General features: G+C 42.6%; 2 protein-coding genes across 7 annotated transcripts in view; both read right to left on the bottom strand.

Annotated features, from left to right (window-relative positions):
* The window catches only part of ZNF197 (zinc finger protein 197), a 19,309-nt gene extending 11,936 nt beyond the window's left edge, over window positions 1-7,373 (bottom strand). The window contains exon 1 of the mRNA XM_014530292.1: window positions 7,303-7,373. The gene's annotated coding sequence lies outside the window, so the exon portion shown is untranslated. The remainder of the gene's footprint in view (window positions 1-7,302) is intronic.
* Window positions 4,961-18,910, bottom strand: part of LOC102242526 (zinc finger protein 660) — a 33,036-nt gene continuing 19,086 nt past the window's right edge. Inside the window, exons 1-4 of one of the 6 annotated variants that reach the window (XM_005882648.2) lie at window positions 14,921-15,030; window positions 13,755-13,881; window positions 12,762-12,852; window positions 4,961-7,827 (exon numbers count right to left, since the gene is read on the bottom strand). In XM_005882648.2, coding sequence (XP_005882710.1) covers window positions 6,656-7,648 — 993 coding nt within the window. In that variant the 5' untranslated portion in view covers window positions 7,649-7,827; window positions 12,762-12,852; window positions 13,755-13,881; window positions 14,921-15,030 and the 3' untranslated portion in view covers window positions 4,961-6,655. Of the gene's footprint in view, window positions 7,828-11,244; window positions 11,280-12,761; window positions 12,853-13,754; window positions 13,882-14,699; window positions 14,873-14,920; window positions 18,458-18,910 lie in introns of those variants that run through there. The other 5 variants (XM_014530295.1, XM_005882650.2, XM_005882646.2 and 2 more) reach the window with 5 other exon arrangements.

Genomic DNA, 18,910 nt, shown 5'->3' with positions numbered 1-18,910 from the left:
GTCCCGCGGGTCCCTCGACTTCCGGCTGCTCGCCACGCCCACCCCAACTGTCTAGGTCTAGGAAGCCACATCTCTATGGTTCCTCGCTTTTTCCAGGGGAGGCTCCGAGCGGCTGAGCTTGGGGCCCTTGGGTCTCGGTTCCCCCCAGTGAATGAGTGGGAGGGCTGCAGCGTTTCGGACACGAAGGATGCGGGGAGAAGCACACGGCCCATGCCCTCGGGACGCCCGTGGCCTCCAGAAGGAGCTGGGCCCGTTTTCATTTGCATGTAAATTGAGGTTGGTTGGGAGTCATTTCTCCTATGGACCCCCTGGGCACCTTTTCCTCTCTATTCTTGAACCTATGCATTTCTTACCGTGAGTAATAACATGGCTTATCAATGACCCCCCTCGTGAATTCATTTACTTGTGGGTGTATCTCTTGCCCAAGTGATGAGATAATGCACCACTTTACCTCTGAGAAGTACGATCAACACAACTCCTGTGTTTGTGATTTTCCTGTCCTACTCCGTCTTAACCTGTCGGAAGGGCACAGTTATCTCCCTTTTTGGGGAGGTAAGAATTATACCAGATCCTTTGTCATAGATCAATCACATACCAATTTGCATTAAAAGCAACCCTGGTAGAGTGGAGTTTGTTTGTTTTGGTAATCCTCACCAGTAGATATTTTCCCATTGATTTTTAGAGAGAGGGGGAGGGAGGCAGGATAGGGGTGAGGCACATCGATTGGTTGCCTCCCCCACACGCCCCTACCAGGGCAGGCTCGACCCTGCAATCCAAGTACAGGTCCCTTGATGGGGAATTGAACCCGCAAGCCTTTGGTGTCAGCCTGACACTCTAACCACCGAGAAACACCAGCCAGGGCATGAGTGGAGTTTTATAGAAAGTTGAGGAACACCTTAACATTCAGACTGGGATCTCCATATTAGTTGATCAAGGTTCTGAGATCTTAGCCCCACCTTGAACTGTCAGCACTCTGCCTACAGCCTCTTTTCAGATAACTATCCCGATGATGTTTATGCCCTTATACCAAGCTAAACATAACTTTGTTTCCTCGGATAAGGTCCTATGGAAAATATCCACAACAAAGGACAAATCTCAGTCACCTCCAAAGGGCATTTATTGGGTTGACATATCCCTGAAGATACTTACCAGGGGTTTTCAGAGAAACAGAACCAATAGGAGATGGATGTAAGGAATTGGCTCACACGATTACGGAGGCTGAGAAGTCCCAAGATCTTCAGTCCACACGTTTGAGACCCAGGAGAGCCAAAGGTATAGTTTGAGTCCAAGTCTAAAGGCCTTAGAGCAGGAAAGCTGATGGTGAAAATCCTAGAATGAGCCCCAAAGCAGGAGAAGACCAATGTCCCAGCTCAAAAACAGGCAGAAAGAGAACAAATCCTTCCACTACATTTTTGTTCTAGTCAGGCCTCCAACAGATTGGATGAGGCCTACCCGTATTAGGGAGGGCAATCTGCTTTACTCAGCCTACTAATTTAAGTGCTAACCTCATCCAGAAACACCCTCATAGACATATCCAGAATAATTTTTAACCAAATATCTGGGCATTCTATAGTCAAGCTGGCCTATAAAATTAACCATCACATCTAGATTCCTCCAACTATAGTTTAGAGCAGTGGTTCTCAACCTTCCTAATGCCACGACCCTTTAATACAGTTCCTCATGTTGTGGTGACCCCCAACCATAAAATTATTTTCATTGCTACTTCGTAACTGTAATTTTGCTACTGTTATGAATTGTAATGTAAATATCTGATATGCAGGATGTATTTTCATTGTTATAAATTGAACATAATTAAAGCATAGTGATTAATCACAAAACAGCCCTAACCAGTTTGGCTCAGTGGATAGAGCATCAGCCTGCGGACTCAAGGGTCCCAGGTTCGATTCCGGTTAAGGGCATGTACCTTGGTTGCAGGCACATCCCCAGTAGGGAGTGTGCAGGAGGCAGCTGATCGGTGTTTCTCTCTCATCAATGTTTCTAACTCTCTATCCCTCTCCCTTCCTCTCTGTAAAAAATCAATAAAAAATATATTTTTAAAAAAATCACAAAACAATATGTTTTCCGATGGTCTTAGGCGACCCTTGTGAAAGGGTCGTTCGACACCGCCCCCAAAGGGGTCACGACCCACAGGTTGAGAACCGCTGGTTTAGAGTATTAGTTACAGAAGAGTTTATCTAGGCCCTGAAGGACACCCATGGTGGATAGATTCTGGTCAGTGTCACTTAGAACTCAGATTTGGATGTCCATCTTGGAGATAACCCCCACCCACATCCCCACCACCACCCACCTTTACATCCTCAGGGACAAATCTTGTAGGAATGAGGGAACTCATAATAAAGGGAAAGTTGAAAAAGGGGACAGGCTGCCTGAGAAAAGCCAAACTATTTCTATTCTAATTGCATTATGGTCAGTGTAGAGGACATCAGTGCACTGTCTGGATTCCTCCAACTTGTCCCCTTCTCCCCAGCTCAGTGGAGGTGCAGGCTGAAAGCCCTCAATTGCCTGCCCTCTCCAGGAACTATCTTAGTTCCAAACACAGTGAGCTGAAGAAGTCTACCTCACCCAAGATCATGCTTCCCCCTTCCTGGTAATGTGGTAGAGCTTGTATTCAATGACTTGTCAACCAAGGGGTATACAGGCTCAGACTTCTCACCTCAAGTTTGGACAATTTTGAAAGGTTATCCCAGTCTAACTGAGGCTGAAGCCAACACAGGCGACATGAGTAATTCTGTGACTGCAGCACAGCTAACTTCTCCCACTACTAATCGCACTTTCTTCCTTCCCTACAGCTGTTAAGCCCAGTAACACTCTCCAGTAAATTTGCTGCATGTTATCCGGTCTTGAGTTTACCCCCCAGAAAGCTCAACTGAAACAATGAGATAACTCAAAATTTTAAATTATGTTAATTTTTAAAATAACTGTTCCATGTATACTTAGAAATGTATATGCCTAATTTCATGTTACTTTCACGGGGGTGTAGCCCTATAAACATCTGGGCAGCTTCTAGAGATCTCAGTTCCAATTCTCCACCTCTTCAAAGCCCCAAAACTCAAATCCTGCCCTTGCAGCTGGGAAAATCTCAGTCCCTTGGACCAAGATCACTAAACTGCCTCATGTCACCCAAGGCATCATCACCCATTTCCTTTCTGGCTTCCACTTCATTTAAGCCTCTGAGGATTTATGTCACTTTCTTAGAAGTCCTTTTAAAGGATGTTTAAGTTTTATTTAGTATTTCAGATTGTTCTATAGCCACTCTCTGTAAACTGGTTGCAAATTTATCATGATTATACCAACTTTGGTATATGTCTCAATTTTGTGATCCACAGGCTCTTCTGAGGAAAAATGAGTCATTATTACAAAAACAGTCCTGTGAGGAGAGAAGGCTCCTAATGGAATTTTTTCTTCAATCCCCACTGAGAAAGTTTTGTTTTATACAGATTCCTAGGCCCTGCTCCAGATGTGCTGATTTGGTGGGCCCAGGGAAATGTGTTTGAATGTATGAAATTACCTCCTGTGATTCCCAGATTTGGGGTCCACTGGCCTTAGTTTCAAAGACTGCTTACAGCTTTTGCATGTCTGCAATCCACACAAACTGTGCCATGTGGACTTGAAATGGTCACTGGGAGGAGTGAGAACCAGTCGGGTCCTGTATCTACGTGTCAGAAAGGAGTCTGCCATCTCCTTTTTTACCCCTCACAAACCTACCTTCTGAAGCCAAAATGGACTTTGGGAACATGGCAGGTTTCATACCGCCAAGGGAGGTCCACGTAATAGTACAGGTTTGAAACTCAGATGAGGCCAGAGAGGAGGTGGGACAAGTGGCTGTACAAGTCCTCAAAGAAACTAACAGAAGACACAATCTAATGGCTCGTGAGCTTTCATTTACATATTTACAAGTATGAAAACAAGCTTGCATTTGAATCAAAAACAAACCAGAATCACTTCTTTATTCAAAAAAATATCTGCTTAAAGAAAAGCAAACTGAACTGTTTGCTTCCCTTTCTGAACAAAGGAAGGAAGCGAAAATAAAAATAAAAATCGGTGATATTTATAACAAGTAAATAACAACAGATATTTATTGGCAAAATTATAACTACTTCCTGCAAAAACAGTTTTATGACTCCAGTTTTATGACTTCAGAGGTGATTAAAAACAGTCTAGTTTCTAAAAACAATCTAACATGAGGATACTATTTTATCTATATTCTATTAAAACAAAACAAAACAATGAAGTCTGTCGCTGAGGATACAGAGTTAAAATGTAGTCTTCTGGGATTGAGATTCAACAGAATTACTCAGAAAAGACCAATAGCATCTTCCTTATAAAACCAGGATGAAATAACCACCTTTCACCGAAGTGGCTACTCAGAAGAATCCCAACTGGTCTCCCACTCACATATAAAGCCACCAGGGTGGGCTGAGGCACTTTGGTATAAGGAAGAAAGCACAGACTTGAAAGTCAGATCTGAGTTCAAATCCTGACTCCAACCACTAATTAGCCCATCGGCTGACCTCACTGAGACTCAATTTTCTTGTACAAAAGTTAAAAGGATTAAACAAGATAACACCTCCCCAAAAGTTTCTGAAACAATACATTACTATGTGCATAAGGCAAATGGCATTAGGCTTAGGGATTCACTGTCGGCAAAGAAAGAGGAACAAATGGCCGAGTTAAGTACAGGGAGATGCTAAGTGTTTCTGGATGGATTTTGAGCTACGGACTTGAAAGTTTAAAATGCTGGTTGAAAAGGGTCTAAGGCAGTGGTTCTCAACCTTCTGGCCTTTTAAATACAGTCCCTCATGTTGTGACCCAACCATAAAATTATTTTCATTGCTACTTCATAACTGTAATGTTGCTACTGTTATGAATCGTAATGTAAATATCTGACATGCAGGATGGTCTTAAACGACCCCTGTGAAAGGATCTTTCGACCGCCAAAGGGGTCGCGACCCACAGGTTGAGAACCGCTGGTCTAAGGCCTTCTCAGAGGGCTGGACCTAAAGAAAGGCAGAGGAACTCAGTGAGCACCTGCAGAAGTGACTGCTCAGCATCCCTTCCTCCTTCTGGAAAAGGCTTTCCTCAATGATAAAAGGAGAGAGGAGCCAGATGAGAAAGTCTCGGCCCCTTTCCTCAAGACGTCCTGAGTTTGAAGGAGTTGTGGGAAGAGCTTGAAGCTGTGGCCATCATCCTGCAACCGTGAGGCTGCAAAAAAATGAAAGCTACTGTGCTAAAATTACGCAGTTAAGATGGAAGTTTGATAAACTGCTGAGTTGCCAAACAAAATGTGGAACTGTTTACCTCTAGACTTGCCCTTAAGTAAACAATGTTCTTAAGGTTTCAGTTCTTGGCATCGTGTTCATTACACCTGAAAATATCCTAAATGCCACCTTAGGGAAAACTCTTCTGGAATCACTCTTGCTAAGTGTTTAGAAACACCGCTTCAACGTCCTACACTTAAGCAATTATTATTTACCACATGCTGAGTTTGTCACGCATTATTATCTCATTTAATACGACAACCCTGTGAGGTAGGTAGTCAGTCCCTTTTTACAGATACATCTGAAGCTAGAAAACTGACAAGTTAGTGTGTCAATTTGGGAATAGAACACGTGTGTCTCCGACCCCAGTCTACACTTTCAGCTACTAAACTCTACATAACATGTGGACACATCTTCTCCTGCTTTTAGATTGTGCTATCTCTTGAAAGGTTATGGACCTGCAATTGTTTCAGTTTCATAAGGACACGTGTTGCTGGTTTTGTAGACATATTGAGAAGATGGAGCCTTGGCGAATCTCTATTATCTGCAGATCCATCTACAACTGTGGGAGAGGAGGATATAGTAAATGTTTGCTGTGTTCTATGAACCTAACAGTGTGTAAGTGGATATACATTTTATCGACAACTATAAAGTCAGCTTATCTTAAAGCTGAAAAAGGCCAAGGACTGGGGTTTATGCTTTTACTAAACAGGAAACAGGCTCTAAAAGGAAGGGACTTGCTCATGGTTGCACTGCTACCATGTGCCAGTGTGTGGATTTTAGAGTCTGTGTTCCATGCACCTTCCCTGTTTAGTGAAAATGAGCATGTACTCATTGCATTTTTAAAATACCATCCTTTCACCTAAATATAAAACTAGTACATTCTCATGGTAGAAAATCTAAAAAAATACAGGAAAGTATAAAGAAGAAAATATAAATCATTTATAAGCCTGTCACCCAGAGATAATCACTGTTAAGACTTTAGTTTGGTATTAATTTCCACTTTTTCCCTATGCATAGATGTATTTTGTTTTGTTTATAATTTGGATATTTCACTGTTTTTTCTTTCTTTTATCTTCCACTTTATCCAGATCATTTCCCCCATGGCATTAAATATTCTTTACGAATCTTTACAATGGCTGCAAAACCATTCTATGGATAGACTGTCATTAATTTAAACCCTGTACTGTTAAAAACCTAGTTTTCTTCCTTCAATTATATACCTTGCTGGTATGAATTTCTCTTCTGCTAATCCGTGTCTGGTTCTGACTACTTTCCCTTTATGGATTTTCAGAAATAGAGTTAAGGTTGATGATACTGAAAAACTGCTTTTCTGAGAAGTAGCAATTAGTCTTCCTACCAACAATATATGTTATTTATGAGGTTTCTGTCTCCTCAGTATGTTTTCTCTGGTGTTGAAGAAGTTGTGAGCTATAACGATAGGCTTTCCCACACTCCCTGCATTTATAAGGTTTCTCCTTAGTGTGGGTTCTCAAATGCAGAATAACTTGAGAAGTCTGCCTGAAGGTTTTTCCACATTCGTAACATTTATAGGGTTTCTCTCCAGTGTGAACTCTTTGATGATCAATAAGGTTTCGATTAGAAGTAAAAGCTTTCCCACACTCATTACACTTGTAAGGTTTCTCTCTACGATGAAGTCTCTGATGTTCCTGAAGGGTCTTCCTTAAGATGAAAGCTTTTCCACACTCATCACATTCATAAGACTTCTCCCCTGTGTGAATTCTCTGATGGTCCATAATCTTTGCATTAGACACACATGTTTTCCCACACTCCTTACATTTGTAGACGTTTTTTCCGTTGTGCATTCTCTCATGTTGAGTAAGGTTTGAGCGACTGCTAAAGGCTTTCCCGCACTGGATACACGTGTAGGGCTTCTCCCCAGTGTGAACTCTGTAATGTGAAATGAGACCTGAATTCTGACTAAAAGCTTTCCCACACTCCTTACATTCATAGGTCTTCTCCCCACTGTGGATTCCCTGGTGGCGAATGAGGTGGGACTTACCACTGAAAGATTTCCCACATTCACCGCACGTGTAGGGCTTCAGTCCAGTGTGGATTCGCTGATGGACAACAAGGTTGGAGCTGTGACTGAAGGCTTTTCCACATTCCTCACACTTATAGGGTTTCTCTCCGGTGTGGATTCGCTCATGCACTGTAAGGTTTGCACTCTGACTAAAGGCTCTCCCACACTCAGTACATACATACTGTCTCTTTTCAGCCCGAATTCTGTTGGTTGTTGCAGGCTCAGAGCACTGACTACCATCTTTTTCAGATTCTTGGTCACTCACTTCTGGAAGTGTCTTATTGTCTTTAACCGTCTTGTGTTTGAAGCTTCTCGTCTTTCTCATTTTCTCTTGCTTAGAGCATCCCAGTGGCCTTCTGAGTCTTCTCTTTCCGTTCAGTGGAGCTTTCTAGATTTTGACTTCCTTGGCAATATCTCTGTGGAGATCTCTTGAATGTATGAGATTCTGATTTTTTCAGGAATGATACTTTGGGATCAATACCTCCTCAATCCCAGTTTCACCATCTGACAGAGGAAACAGAAATCTGACATGTCACCTGTTCTCCATACTAGTGGAAGGAGAATTGTCCTAGGGTAACAAGATGTGGTAGACCATAGGGTCTCACATGGAAGGGTTAGTGTTCAAAGGCAAGGGGAACTGATTTTTTTAAAAATGAGAAAATGAGGTTAGATATACTAATAGAGGCCAACGTAGAGGCTTATGGACCAATAGGCCCAGCATCAGAATGAGCAATGAGTAGTATAAAATCCACCCTGGTTTCTTCCTGTCTCGTGTTCTACTCCCAGAATTGGAGCCATCTAACTCCTAATCTAGTCCCAATAGAAAACGAACTGAAATATCCTTAGTTCAGTAACTCAAATGACTAATCTTCAGATCACTGGCTTTTAGTTCTTGTTGACCTATGCTCCTAGTACTAGTGATACACTGGCTGGCACAAAATAATTAGTTTCTCAAGGATTGTGTCTTACGGTGTGCCGAAGATTTCATTTTTTGCTCTAGTTACTAGGCACCTGTCTACCTGGGGCTCTGTCTTGATAAGGAGTAACATAATTCTTGCAATATTAGAACCAAGTCACACCATAGCCTACTCTGCAGGCCTGGTCCGTAACTGGATCCAGCTATATGTGCTAATTCAGACTGTCTACTTTGCTCCAAGCTCTCACTCTGACAGACTGAGTCTTACTGGGTGAACCTAAGAGGCTGAACAGGGAACAGGATTAGTTAACGCACAACAGGGGAAAATCTCATAGGGATAGGGCCTCCTTGCATGGCATTATGATAAAGTTTCTACAGATGGCAAAAGGGTGAACGTAGGGGATAGTACAATAAAGAGGGGCTGATCATGAAACCAGGAATGATCAGGAATTTCCCTACAGATTTTTGCTTTTCATTTTTATTGCATTTATTGGGGTGACACTGGTTAATAAAATTATGTAGGTTTCAGGTGTACAATTCTATAATACATCATCGGTATACTGTATTGTGTGTTCACCACCCCAAGTCAAGTCTCCTTCCATCACCATTTATTCCCCTTTGCCCTCTTCTACCTCCCTACAGGTTTGATGTGAAACTCTAAACATATATGTAACCCTAACAGACCTCAAAGCTAGAGGAGTTTGGGTCATAAAAGAAAACTGAATGCCCTAACCGGTTTGGCTCAGTGGATAGAGAGTCGGCCTGCGGACTGAAAGGTCCCAGGTTCGATTCCGGTCAAGGGCATGTACCTTGGTTGCAGTCACATCCCCAGTTGTGGGTGTGCAGGAGGCAGCTGATCAATGTTTCTCTCTCATCGATGTTTCTAACTCTCTATCCCTTTTCCTTCCTCTCTGTGAAAAATCAATAAAATATATTTTTAAAAAAATGAAAACTGAAAAATGACCTCATGATACTAACACGACTAATTTTCCTTTTACTATGTTCCTTTCCAGACTTGTCTATATTCATATTTATATAGTTATAAGTATACAGTAAATATAATTTCACAGCTTACTTCTTCCACTTAGCTTTTTAAAGTATTTTTCCACATTGCTATTTAATCTTCCTATGATGATTTTATGATGACATATATACTGCAAACTTAATTCATTATAATTTACCACAGCTTTACTAGTGTTAGACATTTGTTTGTTCCCTGCAGTTTAATCACTATCAATAATGCCATCCTGGTCACTTTCTACATATAGTTTTCTTCCTATTGAAACATATTCCTAAACAGTTCCAAAAGTGAGCTATTGGGTCAAGAGGAATGAAATTGTTTTGGTTTACTGCCTACTGCTACTCAAAAAAGTTGGCCCAGTTTCCAGTGCTTTCTGATAAACTGAGTTACATTCTCTAAAGGATGAACATAGCCTATGGTGAATGTTCAAGACCAGCAAGAAGAGAACTGTGAAGGTTGAGGTTCACATCTCAAGTTTGGGTACCACTGATGCCATTCACAGGCACATATACACAGACTCATGCCCAAAATAAAAAGGGTAGGCAGAGGAAATGGTGGAGAGAGTGGACCTGCCAGTTCCTTAGTACACTCACTGCTGCTAGGTCCCCTAATCAAAGAGGAGCTGGCAGGGGGCAGAAACTCAGTGAGAAGCCAGGGGACTGCAGAGCAGAGTGGGATAGCAAGTGAAGCTGCCTGTAGTTCTCTGAGGAAGGTGATGCTTCTTTCTGAGTTTCTTTTCCATCTTCTCTGAAACTTTCTCTTTTCTTCATACATTTCCTAAACTTGTAGTTATTGAGCACTCTACCCTGCACATAGTTCTGTTCTAGGTCAAAGGGAAAATTTTTAAAAACACTGTTGCAGAAAAGTAGAAAATAACTCTGTGGTATGAATGAATAGTTGGATGAATAGGTAAGCAAGTTTATATCTTTACTGTTAACCAAGGCCTCCGGTTTTGCTGGCAAACTGTCTTCTGCTAACTTGTATTATTTTTTTAACTCTTCTTTTTACAGTATTACTTATGAAATGTTGGGAAATTATTTTAGAGGAAGAGACACCCATAATTACTAGAATAAAGCATTTTAGAGATTGAGAATGAGACAGTGGCTTGAAGTCAGGCTCAGGTGTCTTGCTGATCCCAAGCTCCCCACTTAGCTAGTACTGGTGCAGTAGCTATTCTGTCCTTAAAGGCTGCTATGGAAAAGATCAGTCTCCAGCCTTCTGGAGAGGGGCAGCCAGGGAAAATGTTAACAGCCAGATATTTACATAGCTCTGTCACAAAGCAATAAATACCATTATTGAATGCCCCCCAAAAAGACTGTTAATCATCGAATGTGTTCCCCCAAATTCCTATGTTGAAGCCCTAATCATAAGGTGACTATATCTGGAGAAGTGATCTCTACGATGGTAATTCAGGTTAAATGAGGTCATAAGGGTGGGACCCTGATCTGATAGGATTAGTGTATCTTTATAAGAAGACATATGAGCACAATTTCACTTGCGATTCTACCCCCTCCCCCCACACGCACAAAATGAGGAAAACCATGTGAGCACACAGCAAGAAGGTAGCCACTGGCAAGCCAGGAAGTGTCCCCACCAGAAACCAAATCAGCTGGTCACCTTGATCTTGGACCTCTAGCCTCCAATAGTGTAAGAAAATAAATGTCTAGTGTTTAAGCCACCCAGGCTGTGGTATTTTGTTATGGCAGCCCGAGCAGAATAAAAAAAGTATGAAATATATATATTGAAGGAGCTTACAATGGAGTAAATGACAAAACAATAAGAAAGCAAATTATAAATCCACAAAGTCCCCAATCAGGAGACGAAGGGGGCCAGAAGAGGGAGTGATTACTGGGATGCTTAAAATGCTTGGGAAAAGGTGCTTTAAAAAGGCTAGACTTTGGCCCTAGCAAGTTTGGCTCAGTGGGTAGAGTGTTGGCCTGTGGACTGAAGAGTCCCAGGTTCGATTCTGGTAAAGGACATGTACCTTGGTTGCAGGCTCCTTCCCGGCTTGGGTCCTGGTCAGGGCGCATGCAGGAGAAACCAATTGATGTGTTTCTCTCACATCCGATATTTCTCTCAGTCTTTCCTTCTCTCTAAAAATCAATGAAAAAATATCCTCGGGTGAGGATTAAAAAAAAAAAAGGCTAGACTTTGGCTGAGCCCCAGAAGACAAGGAATTGTTTTTCTTGAAGTTAAGACAGGGACAGTGTAGTCAGAAATAAATGGGAGATTATACTATTACATGAAGCTTCATGAAGGCAAGATTTCTGTTCATTTTGTTCACCAATGTATTCTTAGCACCTCACAAGCACTAAAAATGTTTTGTTGTTGTTGAATGAATAAGTGAAGGAATGAAAGAATCAAGTTGCCTGAAATGATAGCAGCCAGAACACTGAAATTATAGGGAGGAAATTATGGATATGATTTGATGGTCAATAGGTAACATATTCTGAACAGAGGAATGAAATCTACCTTAATTTTCTTTCCCCACTCCACGAAAGCATCCCAGTTGGTAGGATAAATTTGTATCGTCCTACCCAAAAATGAAACTAGAAAAAGAATACTTTAGGAAGATTAACCCAGATGGATTAAAGGAGAAAAAAAGAAGGAAAGAGGAAAGGAAAAGAGTTGGGAGGCAACCTTAGAATGCAGTATGGGTGACCATTAGAGGCCTGCCACTTTCTAGGTGCCCAGTAAATGTTTGTTGAAGAAATGAACACACAAATGAGATAGTGAGGTCGTAGGCTAGGAAAATGACAGGATGAGAGAACAATGAAATTCAGCCGTTACAGGGAAGCAGACACATATATCAGACTAAATCTAGAGGATGACTGAAGAAAGAGTTCAAGGTCATCAGATCTAGGTCTGAATGGTAGTGTCACTAAGAGAAACGGGGATGTGGGAAAACACTTTTGACAAGAGGAGGAATATGTCAGGAAGGCAAATTTGAGAAGGATCAGACAAAAGAAGTCACAAAAAATGTATAAGCTTGCTAAGATGGAGATCTTAGTTAGAAGGGCAGGTAGAAAGAAAGAGAAATGCACAAGGATGTGCTATACTGAAGCCCATGGTGGTTCTGAGGGACCTAACCAGGAAGCAAGACTTGTCAGGAGATGAGGGAGGACTAGTTTGAGGAAGTTTCATCAAAAGGAAACCTAACTATCTGCCCTCAACCCAACTGCCTGGGAAATGCCCATAGAAATCCTGGAATTCCCAGGGACTAGGGAGGTGGGGTCTTGGCTGGAGAAGTAGGAGGAGGAGCAGATGAGGCCAATGATAGCAAGACATTAGGGGTATCCAGGCAGCTGTGCACACAAGCACAGTCTCAAGATAAGCAGCAAATGGATGAGGACCGATGAGTCCCCACAAATCCCTGACCCACATCTCCCTGAGACTGATGGGTGAGAGTTCTGATCTCAGGACCACCGTTCATTTCAGGCTATAAGGAACCCACAATGGTCAGAGTCCCGGCTCAGTGGATAGAGTGTTGTATTCTTTTACCTAGGGAGGTTGTATTCCTTCAATTCGCCAGGATAATCTTCCTGTTCAAGTCCCCCTGAGCTGTGGTCACATGGTCTTGGTTACTGATGCACTGCGTGAAGAATAAGAGGCAATACTTGAAAATAAATTCCAGAGAACCAGGTGATTAAAATGTAAAAATTGAAAGGAAGAAAAGAAAAAAAAGAGAAAGAAAATAAGTAACAGGGACTACTGGCTCAGGAAAGGCCTAAGCCTTAAGCATAAAACAAAGGCTGATGGCATAACAGCAAACTGATAGATCTGACCATATAAAAATTTCTGTACTTCAGAAAACACCATAACAAAACTAATATAAACTAGAGTTGCCTAATACTATAACTTACTTGTGTGTATGTCTATGTCCCTCCTAACATTCCTATGTGGCTCCCACCCACAGCCTGGCACAAAGAGGGCTCTGTAAATGCTGTGTGATTTGACATGTTCAATTAAACAAGCTCAGGATTTTTCCGAATTCTATTCGAGGTAGGAATGGTGAGATGTGCATCCTCCGCACATGACCATCACCACCCTTGTCTGCCTGGTGCATCCCTCTTGTGTTCCATATTGTTTGAACACCTTGGCAGTGGATTTGCATTCTTGGCACTTCGGTCTCAACAGGGCCATCGAAGGGCCTAGATTCCCTAAGGGACTGACCTAGTCCAACTACTCAGATATTCTCAGAATGTCAGAGCTGGAAGGAACCTCCCAGGCCACTTTAGAGTGGAGCTGGAACTCAAGTCCAAGTCTCCTGACAAATTTGAGTTCTATTACATCACCCTTACTCCCATCCCAAAACTCTACTACTCAAGGTCCAGAGGGCCCTCTCCGCCCCTCCCTCCCCCCAATACAAGCACACTTCTCTCTCTCCTTCTAGACAGATATCCAGATATGCTCCCCTTCGGCCCTGGTCCCCACATTTTCTAGCAGGCACGATTCCTGTCCACAGATGAATTAATTTCACAGTATAGGTCTCACTTGCCCAAGAGAGAAGGGCATCGCTCATTCTCTCCTATGCACAGCGGCCTCACTCCAGAGGATGTACCCAACACAGATATTGCCTGATCTCTTCCTTGGGTTGGTGAGGAAGTTCCTAATGGAATCACTGTAAACAGACAGAAATGATTAGTTCTCTGAGTGCTGTACTCCCAGTGGACACTCAGGGCAGTGTCCCCTCCCTGGGTACTCCCCTTCCTAGGAAGCAATGAGCAGTAAGGATGACCATTCCTATTTTAAAGATGAGGAAATGAAGCTCCCAGAGGTTGAATGACTTGTTCAAGGTCACATGACTAGTGAGAGACAAGCCTTCTGTGTCCATCACACCATGGTCACTCCCTTTCAGCTGCTCCTTTTACACCCAAAAGTCTCCTCTAAGTGCAAAGTGCATTCCACTGAGAAGTTCTCTGCCCTTCAGCCTTCCAAGAAAAGTTTGTAGAAGGGAGAAGAGAGAGGGTCTTTGCTGAGTCACGTGCCTTTAGAGAGACAGGAGCAATAATATGGTTTTAAAAGGATGCTAGAAGAATTTTTAAAATAACTACCCATCTCTTAGGGTCACCAGGCCTCAACATGTGTTTTGCTTCCCGCTCCAGATTCCCAGACTCTGCTTCTAGCTCCTCAAGCTTGTCCCATTTCTTCCTTACCGGAATGGAGCTCTGCGTGTACACAACTGAAACCCAGGAGCCAGCACACTACTTAGGCAGGTGCTAAGTATTTGTGAAATGGATGAATGAGTGGTAACCCTGGGCAAGACGCTGCCTTCCCCTCTGGGTCCGTTTCGTCACAGGAACACAGCGGGGATCGGACGGGTGACCCAAATCAAACACTCAAGGCTGTAAGCTCCTTTGGGAGCCTGGGCTGGCTGAGACCCCTATTACCAGGGCGGCCCACTGGCCATGGGCGGGGGTGACACCGTTTTGTCACTACCTGCAGCCCGGTCCGAGCGGGCAACCTCGCCTCGTTGGGGACGAAACCCCAAACAAAGGGAAAGTGCCGAACGCGGGGAGGAGGAGGCTCACGACCACCCTGGAGCTGCCGCATCCCCGTCTCCGCAGCGGGCAGCGGTGGAGAAGGGGCTTCCGGTGTCGACTCCCCACACACACACTCTCAGAACCCCGCCCGGACCCCCACGCCAGGCTGCCACGTACCCCTCGCCGAAAGCTCACAAACTGGAACTAAGCGCAGAAAGAATGACGTCATCGACGCCCGACTAACTCGCATCCCAGCCCTCTGGCTTTTCTAGGCACCGGGAGGTTTCCGCCTGTGCTCGCGAGACTGGAGTCTTTTCGCCCCTTAGCCAGCCAGTCGGGCTCGCCTGCGCTCTGGTCCCGCCTCCCGCCCGCGTTTTGCCCTACTATTGGCTGGGAGGACGAAAGGGCTTGGAGGGTTCAGCCAATAGAAGGAGGACCCTAGAAGGGGTGGAGCCTGATAAAGAGACTTAGGTCTGGCGCAGAGGGGGAACCAAGCTGCTGGGCGGCCTGGGACTGAGGGTCCCTGAGGTCCGTCCCGGCCAGCTCTGCTCTGGCTGCTGAGCGGAAAAGTCATCTTTCCTTCCACAGGTCCCGCGCCTTTCAGTCTCAAAGCTAAGAGACTGTCAGCAGCATATAAAAATTACTTTTGGCCCTAACCGGTTTGGCTCAGTGGATAGAGCATCGGCCTGCGGACTGAAAGGTCCCAGGTTCGATTCTGGTCAAGGGCATGTACCTTGGTTGTGGGCACATCTCCAATAGGGGGTGTGCAGGATGCAGCTGGTCGATGTTTCTCTCTCATCGATGTTTCTAACTCTCTATCCCTCTCCCTTCCTCTCTGTAAAATATCAATAAAATATATTTTTAAAAAAAATTACTTTTGGGGGTCTCCTGTTTGTCAGCAGCATATAAAAATTACTTTTGGGGGCCTACTATACCAGTGTTCCAGGTTGTGCGGATACAGCAGGGAAGAAAATGAGCCCGCTGCCCCATGGAGCTTATCTTCAAGCCAGGAGAGACAGTAACTTGAGAGTTGTCATACTGTTTTTTTATTTTTTATAATTATTTTATTTCATTTTTCATACTGTTTATTGATACCCTTTCTGCACTGTGGATTCACGGAAGGAGCAGAAGCTATGTGGTGTAACTAAAAGATTTCCACACCTATTTCAGGAATATTCTTCAGAAATGTGTGCAAAATAGCTCCGCATGACTGAGTTATTGCTCTCCAAAAACCAAGAGACTCACTCTAACCCATATGAATTTCTTGATGTCAAATAAGAAATAAACTATAACCAAGGCATTCCCACTCACAATGAGTAAACTTTGTAAGTGTAAACTCTCTGATGGGTGATGTTTTCTGTAACAGAATGTTTTCTCACACTTGAACTCAAGAATGGGTTCTTTTCCCAATTTGGAGTCACTGAGGTAAAATAAAGGTTTTTCCTCCTTCAGTTCTTTTACAATAAAGCTGTTTGGAATCAATAGAGAGCATGGAAGGAGGCTCCACTGGATCCATAGCAGTAAAGCTGAGCCCAAAAGGTGAGATACAAAAGCTGGCTCTACATGGAAAGTTTTCAACCACATGAGCAAAACGCTGAGCTATTCCTTCACTTCTCACTGCAGAAGTACATATTAATAATGTAAATTTACAACTCACCTTCTAACTTCAGATCTATTCAGCATTCCAGAAGACCCTAAAGGAATTAAAGGAAAACCCACGCCCCTATTTTGGGGCAAATATCAGGACTGAAAAGCCTTCAAATTGACTAATGTGGGGGAAAATGACATATGAGGTGAATGAAGAGCCTCTACAACTTGAGGCAAGTAAAAAGACATACGAAAAAATATGTTCAAGAAAAACAGGGAAAGAAAGAAAAAACACTTAAGGAAACTCAACTGTAAAACATTATGAAGATGGAGCTCTAAATACAAAAAACAAAAGAGAGTGAAAGAATTTATAGAATACTAGGTGAAACTTTATTCCATCGTTTGACAGCCTGGTAAAATGATGACTTCCAGATATATATTACCAAAATTAACAAAGAGGTAGAAATCTAAACAGCATAACCACTGAAGAAATCAAAATGTTGCTAGATTTGTCCCTCCCAATTCACTCCTCCCCAAGAATGGATTAGACCATTATTTTTACCCTTCAGAGTAATTCCCACATTACCCAAACTCTTCCAAAATACTTTGCAAAGCCAACGAAACATTAATTTCATCTAGTTCTGTATTTTAAAAAAAAATCACCACAAATGCGTTTTATACCAAAAGTGCAAAGAAATTTCATTTATTTGGAAACTTGTCAAAAATATTACAAAAGTAAATGATATGACCCATAAAATTACACCAACAGATTTCTTTTAAAACGTGATAGAATCTAGCTGCCACCCTAATAAAAACAAAGTACAATAATTACTATAGTGTGTACTATGTGCCAAGCACTGGTTTTAAGTGCCTTACAATTACGAACTAATTTTATCCTAACATCCCTATGAGGTCGATTCATTTTATAGATGGAAGAACTGAGACACAAGGAAACCAAGTGACTTGCTCAGGATCACACACCTAAGAAAGTGATGGATTCATGATTGAACCTAGAGTTCAAGGCACAAAAATCTGTATCCTTAACTACGATTCTACATTGCTTCTTCTAAATACAGGAATAGAAGGAAACTTTGCCCTAACCAGTTTTGCTCAGTGGATAGAGTGTCAGCCTGCAGACTGAAGGGTCCCAGGTTCGATTCCGGTCAAGGGCATGTACCTTGGTTGCAGGGATATCCCCAGTAGGGGGTGTGCAGGAGGCAGCTGATCGATGTTTCTCTCTCATCGGTATTTCTAACTCTCTATCCCTCTTCCTTCCTTCTGTAAAAAAACTCAATAAAATATATTTTCAAAAAATATAGAAGGAAACTTCATACATACTATAGAATATATATCAGAAACCAACAATAAAGTAACAGTAAGATTTCCAGAGGTACATGTAGAACAGTGATTCCCAAAGTGGGCGCTGCAGCGATCCAGGGGGGCGGTGATGGCCACAGGTGCATTTGTTTTAACTTTTTTTGTATTACCTTTCTATTCTGAGTTCAATAAATAGTTTCATAATTTCAAACTTCTATGTTTCTAATTTACACCTTTCTTTATTTTACGAAAAAGGTAGAAACATTAATACATATATCTTTCTGTTTAATTGCTATTAAAATTTAAAAAAAATTAATTTCCAGGGGGCGCTGAGTAATATTTTTTCTGGAAAGGGGGCGGTAGGCCAAATAAGTTTGGGAACCACTGATGTAGAAGATATGAGGTCTTTGTATGTGATGTTCTATGATGAGATGCCACTTCCATCTTGAAAAGCTTCTAGTCTGGTGGTGAAGACAGGTAGGTAGATTGTGCCCAATTTAAAGATGGTTCAATTGAAGAATAAGTTTTTAAAATATTATTTGTTAACAACTAGTATATGAAAATTATTTTCTACATACTAAAAGAAATATTTGCCGTACCCAACCTCAAAGACCCTACAACAAATTGGCATGAATGTATACACATAAGGATTAAGTTGAGAATAATTTACAAGGCAATTTAACAACAGTTGCACATTAAAGCACCAGCTAATTTAAAGTACTGAGGTCAAATGAATAAGAGGAATGAAGAAGTGTCTGAAGGTCTTTCACAGATGAGCTGGATCTGAAGGGATCTAGAAATGAGATTGATCTGGAAGATTATGAGGAACATAGATTAGCAAATGGCAAAAAGAAAAGGTTTTCTGAGTAGGGAATACTAGTGATGGGGTCTAGACTGGAGTAGAAGTTTAAAAAGTAAACAAAACAAAAAAGGTAAGGCCCTGGCCAGTTTGGCTCAGTGGATACAATACCAGCCCACGGACAGAAGGGTCCCAGGTTAGACTCCGATTGAGGGCACATATCCCAGTTACAGGCTCAATCCCTGGCCCTGGTCCAGACACATGCAGGAACCAACCAACCACTGTGTCTCTGTCACATCAATGCTTACCTCTCTGTGTCTCTCCCCCTCCTTTCCACTCTCTAAAAGTCAACAGAACCCTAGCCGGTTTGGCTCAGTGGATAGAGCGTAGCCTGCTGACTGAAGGGTCTCAGGTTCGATTCCAGTCAAGGGCACATGCCTGGGTTGTGGGCTCGATCCTCAGTG

Source organism: Myotis brandtii, unplaced genomic scaffold (assembly GCF_000412655.1).
Source record: "Myotis brandtii unplaced genomic scaffold, ASM41265v1 scaffold731, whole genome shotgun sequence".
In the NCBI taxonomy this organism is placed as follows: domain Eukaryota; kingdom Metazoa; phylum Chordata; class Mammalia; order Chiroptera; family Vespertilionidae; genus Myotis; species Myotis brandtii.
The sequence above is the reverse complement of the archived record's forward strand: the minus strand, read 5'-3'. Positions and strand labels throughout refer to the sequence as shown.